General features: G+C 42.3%; 1 protein-coding gene across 4 annotated transcripts in view; it reads right to left on the bottom strand.

Moving 5' to 3' along the window:
* Window positions 1–20,878, bottom strand: part of ANKFY1 (ankyrin repeat and FYVE domain containing 1) — a 31,926-nt gene extending 11,048 nt beyond the window's left edge. Inside the window, exons 1-15 of one of the 4 annotated variants that reach the window (XM_086858920.1) lie at window positions 20,464–20,878; window positions 15,603–15,795; window positions 14,011–14,129; window positions 11,706–11,841; window positions 10,228–10,351; window positions 8,904–9,053; window positions 8,244–8,409; window positions 6,032–6,236; window positions 5,221–5,289; window positions 4,294–4,493; window positions 3,775–3,872; window positions 3,168–3,393; window positions 2,172–2,270; window positions 1,642–1,795; window positions 577–745 (exon numbers count right to left, since the gene is read on the bottom strand). In XM_086858920.1, coding sequence (XP_086715046.1) covers window positions 577–745; window positions 1,642–1,795; window positions 2,172–2,270; window positions 3,168–3,393; window positions 3,775–3,872; window positions 4,294–4,493; window positions 5,221–5,289; window positions 6,032–6,236; window positions 8,244–8,409; window positions 8,904–9,053; window positions 10,228–10,351; window positions 11,706–11,841; window positions 14,011–14,129; window positions 15,603–15,795; window positions 20,464–20,473 — 2,118 coding nt within the window. In that variant the 5' untranslated portion in view covers window positions 20,474–20,878. Of the gene's footprint in view, window positions 1–576; window positions 746–1,641; window positions 1,796–2,171; window positions 2,271–3,167; window positions 3,394–3,774; window positions 3,873–4,293; window positions 4,494–5,220; window positions 5,290–6,031; window positions 6,237–8,243; window positions 8,410–8,903; window positions 9,054–10,227; window positions 10,352–11,705; window positions 11,845–14,010; window positions 14,130–15,602; window positions 15,796–18,985; window positions 19,212–20,463 lie in introns of those variants that run through there. The other 3 variants (XM_086858919.1, XM_023939104.2, XM_023939103.2) reach the window with 3 other exon arrangements.
* Window positions 20,879–21,705: the final 827 nt, after the last annotated feature.

Below are 21,705 nucleotides of genomic sequence, written 5' to 3'. Positions count from 1 at the left end.
ACAGTAAATCAAGCAGCATTAGCAGATGTTGCCTTTGAAGGTCTGGCCCATTTACCTGCTTTCTCAGACATTCAGCTAAACAGAGAGTGTTTTTTTCCAGGAATTGTATTGCTAATATTTGCATTCTTCAACTAGAGAACTACATACTTGAGTAATGTGGCACTTAAAACTTGTTCTACTCCACTTTACAAACTATTGACAAGGTTTAAACATGAGTAGTTAAGAGTGTTGACTCCATAAATGTTATTCAATACCAGCACAGTCAAGATCAGTTACAAGATGTATTTCTCAAGTCACTAGCAAAGTTTTTAAATAGTTGTCTCTAGCAGACAACTGGACAAAGCTTTCAAATAACTTCCTTATGAAAAAGACACAAGGAGGTCTACTTTGGTTATGCATACTAAAGTATTTATAAGATTCCTGCAGTAAAGAGGAATTTCTGGTGAAGAAAAGACCTCCAGAAATTAGTAATATTGGATTGGTTCTCTTCATGCATTGAGTGTTTTTTTGCTGATGAAGCCTTTTGTTGCTAACAAGGTGAACAAAAGTGAGACTAAAGCCAACTGACTGTCTTACCAGAGTTGATGCAATATCTTCCAGGTTGTTTTCCAAGGCAAGCCATAAGGGAGGATTTCCTTTCTCATCTGGCACAGACATGTCTGCTCCCCTGGTACAAATGGCATCCACCACGAGTGGGAGCTGGTTTTGGATGGCCAGCTGTAGGGCTGTCTCTCCATCCCGGGTCCTGCAGCAGGGACACTTCCAAGTGTTACAGATGCATTATAAAGTTCAGCAACATCACTTTATTGGCAAAGCCAAGAATGAACTCCTCTCATATGTATTTTTGCAGTGGTAAGACCATTACAAACATACTGTGTATTTCATCACAGCTCTGGTGTCTACCTTTTTTCTCCCTTCACTTTTACCAAGTGATTGATTTCTCAAGTTGGAAAAACAAGTTAGTGTTCTTAGCTCAGAGACACTGAATTCCTTCAGTGCAGTCACTATTTGAACCGAGTTCCTTCCGAGCCAGCCTGCTGCCATAGAAGCAAACAGCTTTGTCTCCAACATGGCAACACTTCAAGCAACAGTCAAATACCAACTGTTAAAAAGTTGAAGTTTGTACCCATGACATTCATTACAGTACAGCTTGCCAAATTTAACAGACAGCCTGTCAGTCATGTAAGCAGACAAATGTTCTGTTAAGTCTAATGTAAGTTGTCTAGGAGATACTGAGGAGGCTACTTTATCAGACTCCTGTTGCTGCATCTGTATCTAATTATTTCAGATGGTAGCAAACATGCAGTTCTAACTACATTACTAAGCTGGCAAATGGATGAGACAATAGAAGTTCAGTGCCTCTAGGCCTGTCTCTAGGACTTCAATCTGCTACAGAGGATGCTGTTTTATCTAGAATTAGGTAAAATTCTTCTGCAGCCTCAAGAGGAGGTACTGACCAATGGAGCTACACATAGGTCCAAGTTAACATAGATAATACCTCACCCATAACTAGTGCCACAAAACAGTACCAAACATATGTAAATCCCCATATGAAACAAATCTCAAGCCATTATACAAAGGCAGTCACCACCTGCTCCTAGCTAAGTATATGGGTGAGAGTTGTATCAGGTAGAATCTTACCTGACATTTATATCTGCCTGATGTTCCAGCAGGAAGAGGGCACTCTTACTGTCCTGTCTCTGGATTGCCATGTGTAGGAGCGTCATTCCGTCTGACATGGTGTCATTGATGGATGCCCCAGATCCAAGCAGCTGAGCTGCTATTGTGTGCATGCCTGAACAGTTCAAGCTCATTAGTATTTTACCTTCAGTTCTATAAAACAGACACACTGAGACTAATAGAATGGAGTTAATGTGCAGAGACAATACAGTGATCTGTTATGAAAACTAGCAGGGAGCTCACAGAGGAAGAATTCCACTGAACAGCAAGTACAGTTCTGGGCAGAAGCTGTAGGACTAGAAATCTTCCACTAAGTCATATGCGAACACTAATTTTAAAATGTGAAGAACCATCTAAAGCTCTCCTTGACAACTCCTCCCCAGCAGCACAAGCCAGAACATGAACACACACCAGCTGTTTTATCTTTAAGAAAATCTTGTTCACATCATAGCTTCCCTATCATTGTAAATTCTCATCCTGAAGGCACATACCTGTCCAAAGAGCCAACCCCAGCACAGTCTGGTCTCTCGAGTCCTTTAGACTAAAGTCAGGAATAATCTGCAAGTTGTTGGTAGCATGAAGAGCATTAGCTACAAGAGAGCAAAAGGAATTAGGGCATTCTTGTACCTGACCTGCAGTCACACTCTGAAAGCTGCGGCAGCAATGTCACATTTTGTAGCGGGCTGCTCTTTCAGGAGTCAGTTTGTAGTTCTGAGCAAAGTACCTTCAGCTTCCCTGGTGTGACACTGCCTAGGATTCAGACCATATTGCCACTACTGCCTGATCTTAACACATATAACTAAGAACAAAATCAATTTTCTAGCTAAGAGGCTTAACCTGCTCCTTTCTAGCTGCAGTTCCAAATACAGTGGCATATACAAAGCCCTGAGAATGAAAAGTGGAGGCTCCATGGTATGGTGGCACATCCCTCCTCCCCCATTCCCTGAGATGGACAACATTTGCCCCAGTTCACCAATTCCCTTCTAAATCTCATTTATGGTAGGAGACAAAATTGGCCCTGCTTCAGCTGTCAAATGCCTGCTGTTGTATTTAATGAACTCATCAGTTGGTATTTGAGCACTCAAGTCCCAACTCTACTATAATACCAGCATTGCTCTGTATAAAGTCCTCTTACTAAGGAGTTGAGGGAGGCAGAAGTCACACCACAGAATGATGCCTTTATCCAAAATTGATTCCAGCATTCACCTGAAGCAAATGCCTTGGAGTGATTTCACTTGTACAGGTAGAACAGAACCCAACTAATTGTTCAAGTCCATTATCTACAGTGGAGAATTTACAAAGACAAAATAATCTTGTTTTAACAAGATTTAACAAGATGATTTGAGTTTAGGACTAGTTAGCCAGTCTTATTAATTGCTATACTTAAACACTATTTATAGGAAGACAGGCTTAGTAGTTTGTCAAAACAGCTTGGATGCCATCCTGACACACCAATTCATTGCAGCATCAACATTCTGGACACCCACCTTTTTGTTCTAGGATGACTGACACCACATCTGGGTGATTGTAAGCAATAGCCATGTGAAGGGGAGTTTGCAGATGAACATTCTCTGCTGATGGAGGAGCAGATGCATCCTTCTGCCCAAGCACTGCCTCTGCTGTCTGGATGTTGGGGTTGGCTCCTTGCTGCAGGAGTTCTGCTGTCAGGTTTGCCAGGCCATGCCTGCAGGCTGTGTGCAGTGGGGTTTCTCCCTTTAATAAAAAGAGTGCTGGGTTAACAGCTTGAGACATGAAGAGAAGCAGCTTTTAAACTATTAAAACTACAAGAACTGGTGTGAAAAGTTTCACTCCTAGTAGCTGAAGCTCGTTAGGAGTTCCAAACTACATGAGTTAGCTTTTGCTAAGGATTTTATTATGCCAGGCACTGCAGTCCTAAAAGCATGTTAACAACTGGTGATTCTCTAAGAACAGTGCCACAAGAATGCAAGTGGTCACTAGAAAATACCTGAAAATATGCAAAGGTTCACAAAGTGCTCCAGCTTGCTTTAAGCTATGGTTTAGCTATAAGAGATCCCTGCTATATTATTTCTGAAGAGAAGTAAAGAAACTTGCAGACTAAGTTTCTGCTTTTACCCATTTGTTTTGGTGGTTGACTTTTGCTCCATGAGTTGCTAGGAAGAGAGAAGCTGCCTCATTTCCTGCACCAGCTGCTCTCTGAAGCAAGCAGTTTCCTAAAGAAAAACCATGAACACTGTTATTCCAACCATCAACTTTTATACTAACAAGAGTGCTAACACCTTCCCCACTACCTTACAACATTACACTTTGAGGTCAACAAGGAAAACCTTTGGTACTAGGGTAACTAGTAGCTCCCAACACTGGATTGTCACATGCACTTCCATTTACTGATTACACATCTTGAAATTGTAAAGAGGATATTAGAACCTGGCAATGAGTCCAGATTTACTATCACTTCCTGCAAGTCCATCTCAGCTTGTCAGTACACCAGCTCTGGGTAAAGCAATTACCACCTAGCATTTATTATGGAAGAAATGCTGCTGAAACCTCCTGCAGTTCCTCCAAGTGCAGTCAGCATTAAGCAATTAACAAACAAGCCTTCTGCCTACAATGAAATACAAACCTCTGGTTTACCTGTTACTGTGTCTGGAGCATCTGTATTGCTGCCTCGCTGGATCAACCTTGCTGCAAAACTGTTCTCATCAAATGAGGTTCCATTCACAACAGGGGCATCCTCAAAAGGGTTCACAGACTGATCAGACGATACAGTGATATACTGGACTGCAAGCCACAGAGCTGTGCTTCCTTCATGATCCTTCAGCTCCAAGTCTAGTCTAAAAATAAGAGTTATTGTCCCCCAACTTACACTTAAAAAGTGATTCCCCAACACAGCTGAAGTTCCAAGTGTCTGAACAGCTGCACTAGTTCATCTCATACCTCTCTGATAACTTTTGCTTGTCAAGAAGCCTACTGTAGCTTCAGTTACTTCATAGAGTTTGTGAATACTCTGAAACAAGCACAGCACCTTTTAGTGACTACTAGATTCAAGCTCATTACTCCTAGGGAAGTGTAGAATCCCTGGTAGATTTGGGCTTCCACTAAGTGCAACAAAGACACAAATCTTGAGTAAGCCGTGTACAAGAACTGCAAATTCAGCTGCAATGCAACTGAGTCAAATGAAGTATTCTGCTTCACCAGCCTAAGAAGCCACCTCTAAGCAGAACCCAAGTTGAACTCAAGACTATACTGAGATATTTCAAATATTATTATTCCTTTTAGCTCCACTACAAACTTCCTACATTACTTTACCTCTGGAATTATTTCAGCCTCTTTGAAAAACAGAGATGCAGTTCCCTGCTTCTTTACAGTAGGGCAAAAACTTACACACCTTCTGATATTGTTTTAGCATCTTCACTTATGCAAATCCTTTACACTTTTGCATCTCAAGTTATTATTAATCTTATTTTGAGGCAAAAAGGCACTTAAGAGTTGTTAAACCAGTTTTCACATCTTCACTGTACAAGGTAACCTCAGTGTATTTTACATTCAAGTGAGACTTACTGCTTGCACTGCAGGAGCTGACTGAACACAGGCTCGTTCCTGACCACAATGGACACATGTAATGGGGTCCTGTAATTGGAGCAAGGAACAGTTACAGCAGGAACCAGTGAGACACTTCAGACTTTGGCCCCAGTCACCAATATGCCCCAGGAGAGCTAGGGGCTTAACTTTCATCTCTGCTTAAAGGAGAAGGGCATATGCACTTCTTAAAAGCAAGAAATCTCAACTTTTAGTGAACATGACTCCAACCAAATGGGTAGTGAGGAACTCAATATAAAAAGTAACTTTAAAGGAAGAAGCACAATAGCTTCACCTATCAGAACTGTGCAGCTGATACATTCCAGGTCTTCTATATATTTTACAAACTTGCTTGCCAGCCCAAACTAACCTGTGAAAAAGCTTACAGGCCCTACACTTCAGATAACCACACTGCAGAAAGTGGAATTTTTGGAGTATACTTTAGTTTCCCTGACAGCTTTGGGTATACCATTTGTCATCTCAGTTAGCTTTTACCATTCAGTGACTCAATAAAGGCAATTTAATTGTGTGCCATGTGTTCTAGCACTATCAACTAACCCCAGCTTTCTGTAGCTGGGCTATGTTTAATTTGCCATGACAGGGCATCATTTAGCCTACACAAATTTCTACTTTGAGTGCTACCAACATGTCTCAAACTGGGTAAATGAATTCCAGCCTCTAGTATCAGCTGTACTTCACTGAAAGACGTGAACAGGCTCATAGGAGGTTGCATGTGATCACCAGAGCACTGTCTGTTACACTGGTAACAGACTTTACTTCCCCCAGTATTTACCTGCCTTTGCTGTCTTGCATGTTTGGGTTGGCTCCTGCCTGCAGGAGGGACTGTGCAATCTGTGCCATCTCTGCCATGACATCTGGCGAGTGCTTCTTGGGGCTGTACGATGCCACAAGGTGCAGAGGAGTCTCCTGGTCTCCCAGTGTAGCGCTATTCACACGGGCACCATTTTTAATGAGGAAGTTTGCAGCAAATTTATCTCCTTTTGTGAAACAAAACAAGGCTATTAATGGATACCTGTATATAGCCTATATATATTCCAGGAAACAGATACACATGACTTCACTCCATGCCATACATTCAATCCAACACAAGTATCTGTGTTGGATAGAATGCCTCAGCAACAGGCAACTTCAACAATGCTTCACTGCAAAGTCAGGATTAAAATATTTTATAACATGCCCTTGGAAAAAGAGTTCTGCCCACAGTTTACCTGTGACTCAAGTTCTCACATCAGCTAATTGTTATAGAGATACTGACTTCGCTCATTCCTCTAACAAGATAAATCCATTGTTGTTTTAATAAAACGTTGGACAAGCTGTGATACTAAACATCCAAGTATTTTTTGAACAAAAGGCACTAGTCAAAAGTTTCCAGTTCAAGTCAGTCTGTTGAGCCTTACTACATAAACAAGTAGTAACACCGCCTTTGCTCTTGGAAATTCAGACCCTCATATATACAGAGGGTAAGGGCTTTAGCAGTGCAGACCCACCATGCACTCCCAAGAATTCCTTCTAGAGAGCTTCTCAGGAGTCCAAACTTAGATCTACTTCAACACATGAAACCTTGAACTTGAAACACCAATGCAAAGAATAACTTCAGGAAAATACCAGCTGCCCTTGCTTCAAAGGCTACTTTGCCTTTGCCTACATATTCACATTTTGCTTGGCCTGAATGAAACACTGGAGAACAAAGAATCCTTCAATCTATATTGCTGGATTATCTCTGCCAACAAAAAACAAAAATCCCTTTTTCTGATTTCCATATCAGACATTCCCCCACTTTACAGTGATCATAAGTAGTAAGAATCATGTGGCAAGTGCAGACAATTTGCTTTAGCTCCATTTCCAGAACATGTGATTGTTAACTGTGATTAATTCACTGAAGCTGTGGTTACTGAAAAGCAAGTGTTCATTCTCACAGCTCCAGCTCAGACTGAAAGCAGACATTAGAACTAGGGACAAATGCCAGTACTAAGAATGAAGAGCAGCCTGCTGCAATTTTTCCAGTGTTTTATAAGGCTGCAGCCATCACAACACTGACCTATGCCTACAATGTCTCCTGCGGCTGAAGCCTCACTCACAGGAACAGATGCCAGTATTACCCTGTTTAGACATGTAGGAGATTAATTTAAATTTTGTGAGCTTAAAATAAAGCTCCCAATTTCTTCCTTTACTTCTAGGGGTCTGAGACAGTTTGGTGCTAGAAATAAACTTTCTGGAACAGAGCTGCCAAAGACATTGCAGAAATAACGAGCAGCACAAGGTGTTTGCTGCAGATTTTTTACCACACTTTGACCACAGGCCAAGATGCTGCTGATCCAAAGCCTTCAGAGTACTGTGGCCATGGCAACCAGAACCTGCTGTGCTCCAATTCTCATAAGATACATTTTCCACTCTAAGGTGGAGAACAGCTTGATATAATCATATAGTTGTACTCAGACTCCACTCTGGTAACTGCACTGGAGCTTTGAAAATATTCAGGCTGGACAGAGGTACCTCCACTTACTCCTCACCTTCCTGCAGTCAGATTTTCCTCTTCTGAAACTGTGCAGCAGTGAGGACCCTTACTGTGAGCCATACCTCAAAGAAGCATATGCTGCATTCAACCCAGGTCTAGAAAAAGACTTCATCTTTGTGACCCTTATGTTGTCATGCTCAATTCAACTATTTGTCAGAAAGAATACTGTCAGATTAGAATATTCCCAGCATCTCCCTGTATTTCTTCTCTTAGCAGGCAATGTTCTACTAGATTGCACATAGCACAGGTTTGCCCAGCCAGCAGACTGGCTCTCAGATTTCAAATAATAGTCTGTTTGCTTTTATGTCTTAAAAAAAAAAAGAAAAAAAGAAACAGGACAAGAAACAGGACAAAGTTCATACTTCACTACAATTTTCTAACTGCAGTGTCAACTACAACATGAGACAGGAATAGACTTTGAAATATATATTCCACACTGGGAACAAAGCTTCACATCTCATCTACTTACCCCTCTGGATGGCTTTATGGAGCAGACTCCAGCCTCTCTTGTCTGCCCTATCTACGTCAGCCTTGTAGTTGACCAGTGTAGTTGCAATACTCTCCAACCTTTGGGCTAGGGCTAGATCCAGAGCAAGATCTCCATTGTGATCCAACTCATTGAGCTTCCCAGGAAGCTACAACACAAATAAAACCAACTGACATTAGAAGTACTTGAATAATTCCTCCTTGTCCTTTGTTGAAGGACGATTCATTTGCTAGTTGTTTGGAGTTTTCATCCAAGCAGAACAAGTACCTGTTACTTCAGCTTTCAACAGAAAAGTTGTTCAAGGAAATGATTCTTACTGAACTGCCATGAAGCAGCAGAGCTGTCTATTACAACCATTCAGCTTTAAATGTGCATAACAATACCAGGTAATGGATTTTATTAGATATATTCTGTTGTATGCAAGATGTTTTAAGTGTTATGAATTACTTCTAAATTATGTCCTCATGGAGCTACTGCTAGACAGACCTTCATTACAGACACAGAAGTAGCTGTGGCAATGCTAAACATGCAAATAAGAATTAGGAACAAAAATCAATAGCAAGGTTCAGACTGGTCCTTAGGAATTAGTTGTTACTTGAAACAGCAAATTCTAGAAGATAGATCAAGTCAGTCTCACTATACCTGTGAATCCATTTCAATAAGATACAAAAAGACTACATCTTCTCTCTCAACTTTAATGGCCTTATGCAAAGGATATTCTGTCTTTGACTTGAACATTTTATACAATAGCTGAGCACTCATGCTGCTGAAGTCTTCTTTACGCAAGTCATCCTAGGAGCAATAAAAAAAGAGAAGGGTGAGCAATACTCCTGTTTTATTTATAGACAAGGCATTGCACAATGTAATTCTGAAGTTCACAGAACAAGTTCAGTTAGAAGTTCAATTTTGTAACATTTTGCCAAAAACAATCCCAGATAGTCTTTTGAGATTAGGAAGAAACAATCAGGAAGCTTTAAATCTTACATTTTAGTTTCAGTACCAGTTAGTGAAATTTTTATTCCTTTTTGTCTACAGACATGGAAAACTAGCATTTTACCAGACACTGTGGTGGATTAACATCTAGGCTTTAAAATAATCCTCTACTAACTTATTCTTAACTCTGACAAAAAGTCTGACAATTATTGAAGACTGATTCATAAAATTATGAATAAAAGTAAACTGAAGCTTAGGAATAACAAGATCTTAGGTCTGAGTTAGTGCTCATTTGACTAAACAGAAACAACTTCATTTTCAGGAAGAAATAAGCGTCAAAAGTTAGGAGTCAAGAAGAAAGTCAAGAGCTAAAACTGCTGACCCACAGGTTTGCATACAATAATCATTTTTTATGGATTAACATATCAAAACACTTCCCTCTGCCTTAGAATTAGCCAAGGAAAGAAACCTCCACATCTAGAGTATGCATTTTAGATTTATAATAACCTAAAGTCCCCCCTCAAGTCTACTGTTGACAACTCTTATTTTAAAGGCTAATTCATTATTCAGTTAATCAAACTTTCTTTGAAATAAGAGATCAGAGTTTCAAGTGAAACTTTTAAGTTGGTTACAAGACTGTCTGCCTCTCCCTCCATTACAGAAGATAAATTTCCTTGGCTTCCATGAATTAGGCTGGCCTGGGATTTGTGATCTGTATAGACAGAGACCAACTATGGATGAACTTCTAAACACCTGGGAGCCCAGATTTGATAAACAACCCTCTTGCTTATTAGAAGACAGTCCTTTCTATCTTGCTCTTGTTTAGGAAACTGAGACACTTTGTACAGTGGAGTATTTCCAATAAACAGAACAAGTCTTCAGGTAGAAGTTACTCCCCCCCCCACCAAGACATTCTCAAGACAACTGACCAGCTAACTGATGTTAGACAGTGTGGGAGGGTAAGCAAAATGATACTATTAAGTTTTATAATGTGCAAACATTTTCTGTCTTGCTTCCTGGTGCCAGGACTCACCCAGTGGCTAGCAATGATCTCAGCACAGTAGTTGAGGAGCGTGCTGGCACTGAGCTCCTCGGCAGTCTGATAGAAACGGATGCAGTTCCTGACATTAACGAGTGACATAACTCCTTTTTCACATCTGTCAAAACAGAAAGCCAGTGGTCAGTAATCAAAAAGCTTTACTTAATCACTCTCTCATGCTGCAACAAAGCCCTAATATCTTCATAACATAAACATACTTCAGCAGCAGCCCTAGAACACACCTTCCCTGTGAGCAAACTTCTGTAAGAATCCACCTAGCTAAGGTCCCATGATAACACCTCACTGCAGGAGTCTGCAAGGAGAGATCCATCCCAGTTCTGCCAAGGGCACAAACTGCAGCTCATTCACTGCTATGAAGTAGGGAAGATGTACTACAGTGATCACAGGCAGGGGTTGCTGAGGTGGGGTACCAGGAAAAATGTCTTCACTGAAAGGGCAGTCAGACTCTGGCACAATCATCATCCCTGCAGGAATGTAGATGTGGCACCTGGGGATATGGTTAATGATGGACTTGGCAGTGCTGGGCTGCTGACCACTCTATCTTAGTGCTCTTCTCCAGGCTAAACAATTCCATTATTCAGTGATTCTATACCTAAAAAAATATAATTATGAATGGCATCCTACACATGGACCTGTCACTGGACTACTATGACCAGACAACTACCAAGCTCACAGTACATTAGGACAGCTTTTAGGCTGGTACAAGGCTTGAAGCAGTTTTAGCATTGGCCTTACATATTTCAACTTCTCTAGTCAGAACACTTGATAGCAATTTAGTTGCTTCACATTGAATGCATACAAATCATAGATTATGAATGTCATGTACTGCTACAGACAACCCTTGGGCAAAGGATTATTCTATCAAAGGGCACTTTGATTAAATTGAAGGCTTTGAAGATGTACAGAACTTGACAAGGTTTCAATGTGTACATTCAGGCTTCTCACTAACTCTAAAGAATTTAGAACACTCAATAATTCAAGATAACAACCTAGCCCCTAGTGCCACAGTGTAATCAAAGTCTCAGAATGGGAAAGCATCATACTCTTATATTAACCTTATTTCTGAAGAAAGGTTGCACAAGATGTACAGAAGTTACAAAAATTTCACCTGTGCCACTTAATACTGCAAACTAATTGCCACTGAATCTTCCTAGCATTTTCTAACAATTCCTTTCTTGCAACTCTCCTGAACCTGATGCTATTCTACTGATCTCTTCTCAGATTTGGGTTATTAGCTTGACTGGGAGAAGAATTGAAAAGTAAACATAAAACTTAAGAGAAGTCTGCTACAGTTTAATTCTAGTGCAATGCTTTATTTCCCCTGATAAACTGAATGATATTGCTGTATTATTAAAAGCTCAAGACTTTGAAAAAGCATAATTTTATCCTACTGCCAGCAGCTTTCTGTTCAAACAAGGTTTAAGAGTTCAAGTATATTTACCAAGACTCACCTTTCCCTAAGTAACTGGAGCTGAAATTTATTAGCTAATTTCATGAGCTCTGTCAAGAAGATATCATCTTCTCTTAGCTCAAGTTCATCTGTGTAGATCCACCGCAGCATTGCCATGGTTACCTCTGGGTCAGCATCTGCTACAGGGAGCAACAGGATTAATAAAATACTTAAAACCAACCACCTATCCTAGTAGTTGCTATTCTTTTGACATCTAAAAGTCACAGCTACCACAAAAAGAAAAATACAGTCTTGTTTTTGAAACTGGACTTAGTTAAAAATATCAAAACTGGTAAAATTGGTCAGAAGTTGAAACGAGTGCTGACACCAAGCAGGAAAACCTTCTTACACTGCAACACTGCTCAGAATGCAGGGAGCCCTACAACACCCATCTGCTACACAATGTTGCCTTTATAAAGTCCTTAGTCTCTCACATATGACCTAGTGCACTTCCACACCTGACAAGAATAAAGCCCTTTATTAATTTAACAGCCATATTTTATGAACTGCTGTAATCCAACAAAGGTACTTACACCTTGTTACACTTAATCACACTATGGGACACTACAAGTACAGTGGTCAAGGACCTTTGTCACTCACACACAATTATAATGATAATCCATCTTACAAGGATGGGCATAAGAATAACTTCAGAAGATCATATAAACTACAACAAAAACACAATTAATTAAAATAACCTTAGTCCTTTAAGATGTTTTGTTCTTTAAAAAAAATTAAATTAAAAACCTTAAAGACACCAAAATACCCATCCTAAAACATCTCCTTTAGATGGAGGGTTGGCCCAGATTATCTGCAGAGTAGTAGCAGTACTTGGCATGCAGACTGCCTCCCAGGAATCACAAGGTTTTAGTCAGACAAGTATTTTTTGCCAAACTTGAAGCAATCAGAAAGCCTACTTGAGATGTACTATCAGCTCTGCCTTGGCAGAGGTTAAGAGTGCATCTTCTCCCTCTCAATAAGAGAACATGTGTCCATCTCTTTCTACTCTTTTAAAGATTAGAAAATTCTACAGCTTACATGAACTCTAAAAGCGTTCAATCTCAAATGCTGCCTGCATTCTGAAGATAAGATTCAGGCAATCTTAGCTTGCAAATTCTTAAGAGAACCCCTTAAGAAAACCATTTCCAGGGAATAGCTTGTTTCTTGCTTCAGCTACTTCATAAGCTACTCCTTGTGCCATTTATCAAATTTTTTTAAAAAATCAATAATGCAATTTTACAGTGTAAAATATCATTTACTAGCATGTATTTAAGCAGTGTTTGCATTGTTAAATGTGTAAGACTGCAGTTACATTTGAGATTCTCAGACTAGCTTAGATGTGGAGCTAGAAATGCTTTGGACTGCCACTTGTAATGACACTACAGTTAACATAAGAGCTTTTTAGTAATAATTTTTGTTAGCATAGCACTCAATTTAAAAGCTCCTTGGCATCTGTTTTCTTGTTGCTGCAAAATGATCCACAAATCATGTTGCAAGGAAGCCCATGCTGTCCTGTAAAACCAGCTTGCTGTGACTTGCTACTTTCCAGTTTGTCTGCACTTAGAATTCAGGGTAAGATTCAGTGCAGAATGTGAAGCCAATTCTTAATATTCAACATACCAGTCAGCAAGCCTACTTCATATCTGGTTTTATTGCTCACAAATTAATTGTATAAGACTCTCCTACACTGTTAAGTACAGAAAAGCCTGTTGACAGGTTCAATCTGTAGAAGCACTGCCCCGTGTAAGTCCATGCAAGAAAACAGCTCAGAACAAAACGCTCATGTAGAAGATGGTCTTTTAGAAAACTTCTTTTCCTCACCTGTTTTACAAAGGTATCAAAGTGCCAAAGCAAACAATTTTAATAACACATCAATACTTGCATTCACTTCCCACACACACTATGTTAACAAGCAGCAAGGTATTTCCATGACACGCTTCAGAGAAATTATGCACACTACCTCAAAAAGCCCTGTCCTTCCTCAAAAAGGAAGAAGTCAAGCTCCTCCATATAGATTTGTTTTTCATTATGTTTAGTTGACTCTAGAAAAGACAAACAGGCCACCAATCTCAACCCCTGTTTGTTAAAGAGAAAGAAGGCAGGTTATTGATTTAACTACCACTAGCACCCAGTTCACAAGCTCACTATCACTTTCCAGAGAGAGAGCTCAGTAATCAACAGATTAAGCACCACTTTTTGTGGACAGCACTAGACTGAAAGGCACTTAAGTAACCTTCTCCCAACAGGCCCTTTCACAAGTCACCCTAAAGACAATGTAGGCATCACATTACTCAGCAGTGACTGACCTGACAGATCCAGCTCTTCTGTTGAGGCAAGGTTGGCAAGACTCCATGTATCGCTGCGTGCCGCCAAGACAAATTTGTGAGCGCTGATGTGCTTGTCCCCAACCTTTATCTTCAGATCACTGGTACAAGAAAAAAGCACAAACATCCAACATGGAGGCTTCTCCTGCACTTAGGTACATAGAGATTCAGCATCTCCATGGTATCTATGTCCGGGTATCAACATTTAGGTTCAAGTTGTTTGAGATAAAACACAATTGGTTAAGTAGAACATGTTGTCAAATGACAATTTGTATTTTTCTAGGGAGAAATGCAGTGAGTCATTAATACTTCAAATGCTTGGTTGGGTTTAGTTTTTTAAACCATTTGAGAATAAACAGCAAGAAAATTATTGTAGAAGTTGGAAAAGCCAACAATCTTGAAGTTAAATATTTATGTCACAGTGCCCATACTAATACTGTCAGATAAGCACCAATGCTTTCAGGCAAGAACAGCAAGAGAACAATGCTGTTTGACAGTAGTCTGAGTGCAAGGCAGAATCCCCAGTTCCCAGGAGACCAGCTGTCAAGAACACCCATTTCATCCTCACCCTTTACACCACCTTTCCACTGCAGTTAGAAAATACTTGCCCTGCTCATTTTGAAATCCCATGGCTTGCAAATGCTTTCCAGACCATTTTCCAAATCAAAACACTGCTATAAACTATAACACAGTACAGAGATGTTACTTAATGAAACCTGCACTGGGACCTACCTTTCTCATTCTGTAATATGTAGGCCCTTATAGACAACTATTCAATGCCTTTAGAGCTAAGAAGCTGAAAAGAAATAAAGAGCTCCAACTCTTCTGGTATTTACTACCTATCAAATCTTTTACCCAGCAAGCTACAGTAAGTTCTTGCAGGCACAGAGCTTTTTCTCAGGGAGGCTCATGAAGAGATGCTGGTGCAAGGAAATTTTAACTGAAATAGATTTTCTCTTACATGACTAAACTCCTTTACTATATTGGCATTGCTTTCAGTAACAGCAAAAAAACTGATAAATATCAGAGTACTCTCAGAACTTAATCAGCTCAGACATCTAGAATATGGAAGGGATCCTTAGTGTACCTATGGAAAAGAAACTCTTAACCATAATTTTGTGTTGAGATTCAAAAATACAGTGTATCACTAAGTCACACACACCACAAATACAACCAGACAAGCCAAATTAATCAGGCTTCCTCACACACAATAGGAATACAGAACTGAAAATGTTTTAGGACAAAGCCTTACAAGAAAGGAACAGTTTTTCCAGACACATTGTGCAATCAATCCATCAGCTAAGTATGGTTCAGTTCAAAACTCCTTCTGTTCAAAGGAAGCTTACTGCTGACAGTGATCATGGTGAGTTTCCTCTGAAGTTGTCTGAGAGATTAATTTCTGCTTAGAGCTCTCAATTCTAGAATGTGATTCAGTATGCCATGACCTTAGCATGCTCTTCCATCCACAACTGCATCTCAGGACCCTACTCACACCAGGCAGAGAAGAATTTTCATTGTCTAAGACCAGGACCTAGTACAGTCAATAAAGTCAAAGGTTCCTGTAATTCCCTTACCTGTACTGCTCCTGCTGATAGAGTTCAGCTACAATGGCGAGAAGTCGACTGATGAAGGTGTCGCTGGCATTGTCCTGGTTGGCCTCGACGGCCAGAAGGTTGCACCTCCTTTCTGTATCAACAAGTTTCTTCTGCAGCTTCACATACTCCTGGCGGAGGAGCATCAGGTGCTTTTCCAGCTTGGCCACCTCCTCTGCAAGGCACACAGTGTTACTGCAAGGCTGAGACATGCACACTTTTGTTTGGCATCTGAGGGTAACTTAACCCTCAGATTACACATGTTGTTTAATTACAACACTCCAAGGAGAGTCTCTCCTCTTCCAAATACCTGAGCATCTCCCAATATTAAAACTTCTACTTTGTATCATTTTCATAAACACATTGAAAAATCGTAACACAGGGATAAAAGCCATGTTCAAAGAAAGCTCTGAATTCTATTTGGTCAGAAATGTCATAAAGTTATTGAAGCCATGGGAGTCCATTGCTGTGAGAATTATGGTGGGGCAGAGAACTAAGTCTTTGGTTCTTATCCATTTTTTCAGTCTAGTTAACATGCTGTTTGACTTTACAGCTGATACTTAAATCACAAGTGAGCATTAGAACAGTTGCTGATGTACCATACCTACCTCAGAGCATTTAACTGACCTGTTTAGAACTCCTCAACTTGTCAGCTAAGAAACCCCACCAAAAAATGGCCAGAGTGGAGAACAGATTGTCCCCAGAATCTATGTGCTAAAGGCCAGTCAAAAATATGTAAAACTACTTCCTGCTGGCACACACATTCCTCCACTGGAGGCACTCCACTGGCAAGGCATCACAAATGGGGTCAAGTCCATGATGGCTATTTCAGTTCAGGATCAGCAAAGCAACAGCACCTGGGAATGTGATCCTTGATGGTATTTCCATCCCACTGCAGAAGCCACTTTTCCACCACACTTAACTGCTCACTCCACACCATGCTGGGATAAGTTGTTCACTGAATTCAACCCAGGCCATCGCTACGAAAAGCCCCTACACTTCACTGCTGGAAAGAAACATCTGTAAAGGTATTTAAAACCAATCCAACTTATGAGTGCTCCTTAATGGATTAATTGCAAAAACTTTATGTTTGCTATTAATCACAGTGCTTCATTATTTCCCCCTCTATCATTAAGTTGATTTTTCAAGTAAGGCCAAATTCCAAACCACTCCTAAAATAAGAGGGGGCAGGGAGGATAAATTTTGAAGCTAACCAGTGATTTTAGGTGGGAAAGTTCCTATAAGATTACTCCCTACTAGCCAGGAATTCATATTTCAATGACTTTTCTAAAATATTTACTAAACATCACTAGTACAAACAACGAGAAACTGAGCTCTGTTGATCAGTGTTTTCTTCTTGCTTCTGTAGAAAAGTTCAGCAGCACAGCTGACCTTGGCCTTGCTCTGACACAGGTCCCCAGGGCAGAGCATCAGTCTCTGGCTCTGCTGCAGACAGAACACCTTGTTTAGCCTGTCCTCTATGGACCCTGCAGCAAATGCTTCATCTAAGTCTTTTAACTTAACAACTATTGTAATGGATAAACAAAAGGCAACACATCCCATTTTATTTTTCAGTTAATGCTACGTAAGCAGGTTTGGCAGCTACTTCCTTCAACAGCCTTTTCATTAGCCTCATCCTTCAAAATTTCACAGACACCATCTCCTTTGGGATACCTTTCTTTTTCTACTGAAATTACTCTGGTTTCAGAATTGTGCCATCAGCACCACACCAAGCCTCAAGGAGGGTTTGAAATCCTGCTGTGGTCAGTGTTTCTATGTGAAGATGAATACAGTTTTGCTGTTCCCAGAACTAGAAGGACACGTCCCTTGAGCAACTACTCCTTCCTCATTTCTCCATTAGGATAGTGTTGGAGGGGCACAAAGCAGGGAGAGCAGGAGTCTGACAGGAGCCCAGAGCAAAAAACACTGAGAACTGCACCAAGAATGAGTGTATGAACAGCATCATCCGTTGTTCATCTAGTGACACTTTTAGATGGCATACAAATTCAAACACCAGGAATAAGAAGCTGCCTAATGATGCTCATTGCATGCATCACATTACAGAAATATTGCATCTTTCAGTCAAACCATCGGAGTGCAAGGGTGGGAATAAGGAATCTGGACCAGAGGTAACATTGTAAATACTGACATTTTACCAAAGTCAGCTCACTAGCTCCAAATTAGCCTGAAATCACTAGGATACATTGCAGCACTACCTTAAACCCCCAACAGCAGTAGTGAAGCTTCCTGCATGACCAACAATCCAGCTTGTTAGTGCTGCTTTCAGGGCAATCCCAGACAATCCCTACTCGCAGTGAAAGTACCTCGAAGAACCAAAGCTTTGAGAACTCTTGTTTTCAGACTGACACCATACAAACTGACATCCTGCAAACTCAGAGAGAAGTACTGAAAGGTATTTGATTACTGTACCAATTACAAGAATTGTAAAATAGTTTCTCTTACTCTACAGGACAACCTGCACACATGTTGTGTAGTAGCCACACTTGAGGACACTATTTGATCTTACAGCACATTTCAAATGCACATTCAAGAGAGTTCTCAATGTCCAGTTAATCAACATTTACAGCACAAGAGCAAAGCCTCAGTTTTCCTTATAAACTGCTCACTTAAAAGAGTGAACAAACAAAATCCACTTACTGCAGGCACACACACACACACACACACACTTAATGAGGTCCTTGCCTCAAGACATGAAAGGACAGGCTTAGTAAGATACCAGTAAGCCTCTGGCTAAACAGCAATCCAAATGCCTCAGTGAAGAGGATGCCTGGGTTCAGCAGAGCAGAAAAGACAAAATGCCTCTTCTTCTGAGCCCCAGTCCAGGTAAATAAAAGCAGCTTTTGTTAACAGCTTTCTGGCAGATTGATCAGCATCTCATGAACCAGCAGAAGTTTATATTCCATATCAAAGACTTTGAAGAGGATTACAAGAAAGACTGCTTTCATTTTCTTAGAGGAGAAGGCACAAAAGTAATCAGGAACAAATAGATAGCTGAATGCAAGTAGGGAGGCAAAAGGCAATGAGGAGACAGATAGCACATATCAAAAATCAGAGGGAGAGTCTAGTGGAAGCTATCACACAGCCCATTCCACACATCAAAAGCAGTCCCAACAGCCATACAGACAAACTTCATTTACTTACAAAGTGGACCTGAGTAAAGTATTCCAGAAAACCAGATTATTTTCTTACCCCCTCCACTGCTCCACACTCTGACCCTTATCTCCCCAAGGATGTACAAGTCACTGCTTTCTTGTTCCTCCTCATTTTGATCTTTACCCTGCCACAACCCAAAGCTCTACAGCTACTGCTTCTTTACACTCTAGCATTAATACAACAATTCTTACCCATGCCTGCATGTAAACCTCCAGAACCCAGAAATTACAAATGCTAACTTGGCTCTTGTCTTACTAAGATGTTCAGTCAATCTTGAAGGTAGCAATTGCAATAAATATGATGTAGGATTTTTCTAGACAGAGGCAACACCTCCTTATGAGAAAAAGCACTTGGCTTCTGAGCTAATAACCAGAATTTGACAAGCTCCCTTCCTTAATAGGCCTTCACCTTTCAGCTGACTCAACTGTAGCTCTTAACCAGAAAAGTGTGGCTGCAGGTAGGTACCTCGTTAGCAGGGACAAAATGAGCCCCTCTTCCAACACATCCTAAGAAACTGAGAAGGGTGACAACTCCAGCTTGTTATTCCTGTTCACACAGGATCATTCATTGGTCATGTGCTTTTTTCAGCCAAAAGATCAGAGAATTACTTAAGTCAGGGAAGAATCTCTGAGAAGCAGATTGTCTGGAATGGGGCTTGCTTATATCAGCTGCAGGTTAATTCTGCAAAGGAGAACCGTGAACCAGAGCCTTACATCTTTGAGGGTCTCATTGGGGAAAGTTTCACTACCTGAAGCCAACTTGGACATCTAAAGCCCTCTAAAACTGGGTCACCAAGGCTTAAAAGCAAGCATAAGAGGTTGGTCAGCTAAAAAAGAAGCAGTGGTATTTCAGCACACAAGAAGTTAGGCATTTCTCTAAGGACTTATCAAACCAACTTGACTGCAGCATCCTCTCAGCTAATATTCTACAAATGTTTCTAAAATTTCACCACTGTCCAAGAGCTGCACTTCAAGAGTTGAAGGCTCTGCTTTCACGACTATAACTTCATATCCTTTGTAACTTGGAGCATTTTAGCTCCGTTTGCCTAATCAGTTTCCTCCAAGAAAAAGAGGAAGCTTGTCTTGCAGAAACGAGTGGAACTGCAAAAATCCAGGCGTATTTTTCAAATCCCATTAGATTAAATTAATTTGAATGGTGTAACTGACAGTCTTCAAGCACAACAGCAGCACTCCAGGAGCTCTGCAGATCTCACCTGAGCCTGACAAAAGGACTCCGGCACAGGCAGCCCGCCCTGCTCCAGTGAAAGCCGCCGCCCGCGGCAACTGGGGCAGGGCACGCCGGGATGAGCCCCCGGAGAGCCCCGGGATGAGCCCCACGAACCGGGCAGGATCCCCCTGCGGCTCAGCCTGACCCACCGCCTGCGGGGAGGGCTCTGCGGGGCGTCCTGGCCGGCTCCCACCGCCCACGGCCACCCCAAGGCCCCTCCTGAGAGGCAAAGCCGCCCGCGCCAGGCCGGCCCCGCCCGGGGGCGTCTGCCCGCGGCCCCCGCCATCTCCCGTTCATCCCGGGGGCGGCCCGCCCCACCCGCCGCGGGCAGGGCTGAGCCCGTCCCGCAAGGGAGAGCGGCGGGAGCCGCACAGTGCAGTGTCCCGCAGAGCGGCGGAGGTCCCCGGCCCCGCCCGGCCCCTCACCCGGGCTCCCCCCTCACCTTCCGCCATGTTGGCTCCGGCTCCGCAGCTCTCGCGAGAGCCGCCGTCCGCCCCAGCGCCAGAGCACGGAGATCTCGCGAGAGCAGCGGAACGGCGCCGCCACCGACCGCGCCGCTGGGACGGACCCGCTCGCTCCGCGTTATCCCGCGTTACCCCGCCTTCTCCCGAGTCACCCCGCCTTCTCCCGCCTTCTCCCGGGTCACCCCGCCTTCTCCCGCCTTTTCCCGGGTCACCCCGCCTTCTCCCGCCTTTTCCCGAGTCACCCCGCCTTCCCCCGCGGCTCCTCCCCGCCGCTCCTGCGGCACCGACAGCCGGCTGGCGGCACGGCACAGCAGCGGGCAGCCGGGTGTAGCCGCCCCGGGGATGCCTGCGGTGATCCCGGCCGGAGCGCTGGAGGCCGTGAACAGCAAGGCGGAGCCTGGCACGGCTGGGGAACGCTGGAAAAAATCCACCCAGCACCTGGGGAAACGCACCTGTGCATCAGCTCTGTTCACCTGCCCCAGGACCACCGTCCCGCCCCTGCCCAGCCAGGAGGCTGCAGGAAACACGGCCAGGGTGCGCGGGCCGCGGGACTCCACTGCAGCATCGTCACTTCAGTTCCTGCTTTTGTTTCAGAGCCAACCATCCTGGACACTGAATCTGTGCCCCGTGGACACTGGACTGGTGCCCGGTGGGTGGAAAGTGGTTGCAAGTCGACAGGCAGCAGTGACCAAGTAGCAATAACAGGATCATTTTCCCAGCCACGTGTACAACATAGCTGCCCCCTCGGCTGTTGTTCATCATCGCTCCTGCTTAAATGCAACAGAAATGACAAATACTCCATGCTTGTCCAAAGGCGAGTTTGTTGCTTGCTCTGAGGAGCAATTTTCAATTAAACGGTTGAAGACTTTATGCACAGTATTGTTTTACAGACATAATTTTTTCTGGACTCCACCCTGAAGTGACCTTTGAAAAGTTGCTCTGCATCATATTTATTTTGGTGTTGGATAAAACAGCAAATCCAGGGCTGGGCCCAGGAGGGCCACAGACTAGTTTTCTAAACATATCGTGAAAGAACCTGTCTCATTTTGCACAACTCAATGACAACTGTGTATGACTTTGCTGTATAGCAAATTACCCCACTGCTCATGGTGCTATTGATCCTCTTGAGGAACAGTGTGGGAGCAAGTTATTTCTCCCTGATCTGATTTAGTTTAATTTCTCAGTAACAACAGGGATCAGATTTCAAATCACTACTGCGT

Source organism: Cyanistes caeruleus, chromosome 21 (assembly GCF_971803275.1).
Source record: "Cyanistes caeruleus chromosome 21, bCyaCae1.hap1.1, whole genome shotgun sequence".
NCBI classification, from domain to species: Eukaryota; Metazoa; Chordata; class Aves; order Passeriformes; family Paridae; genus Cyanistes; species Cyanistes caeruleus.
The sequence above is the reverse complement of the archived record's forward strand: the minus strand, read 5'-3'. Positions and strand labels throughout refer to the sequence as shown.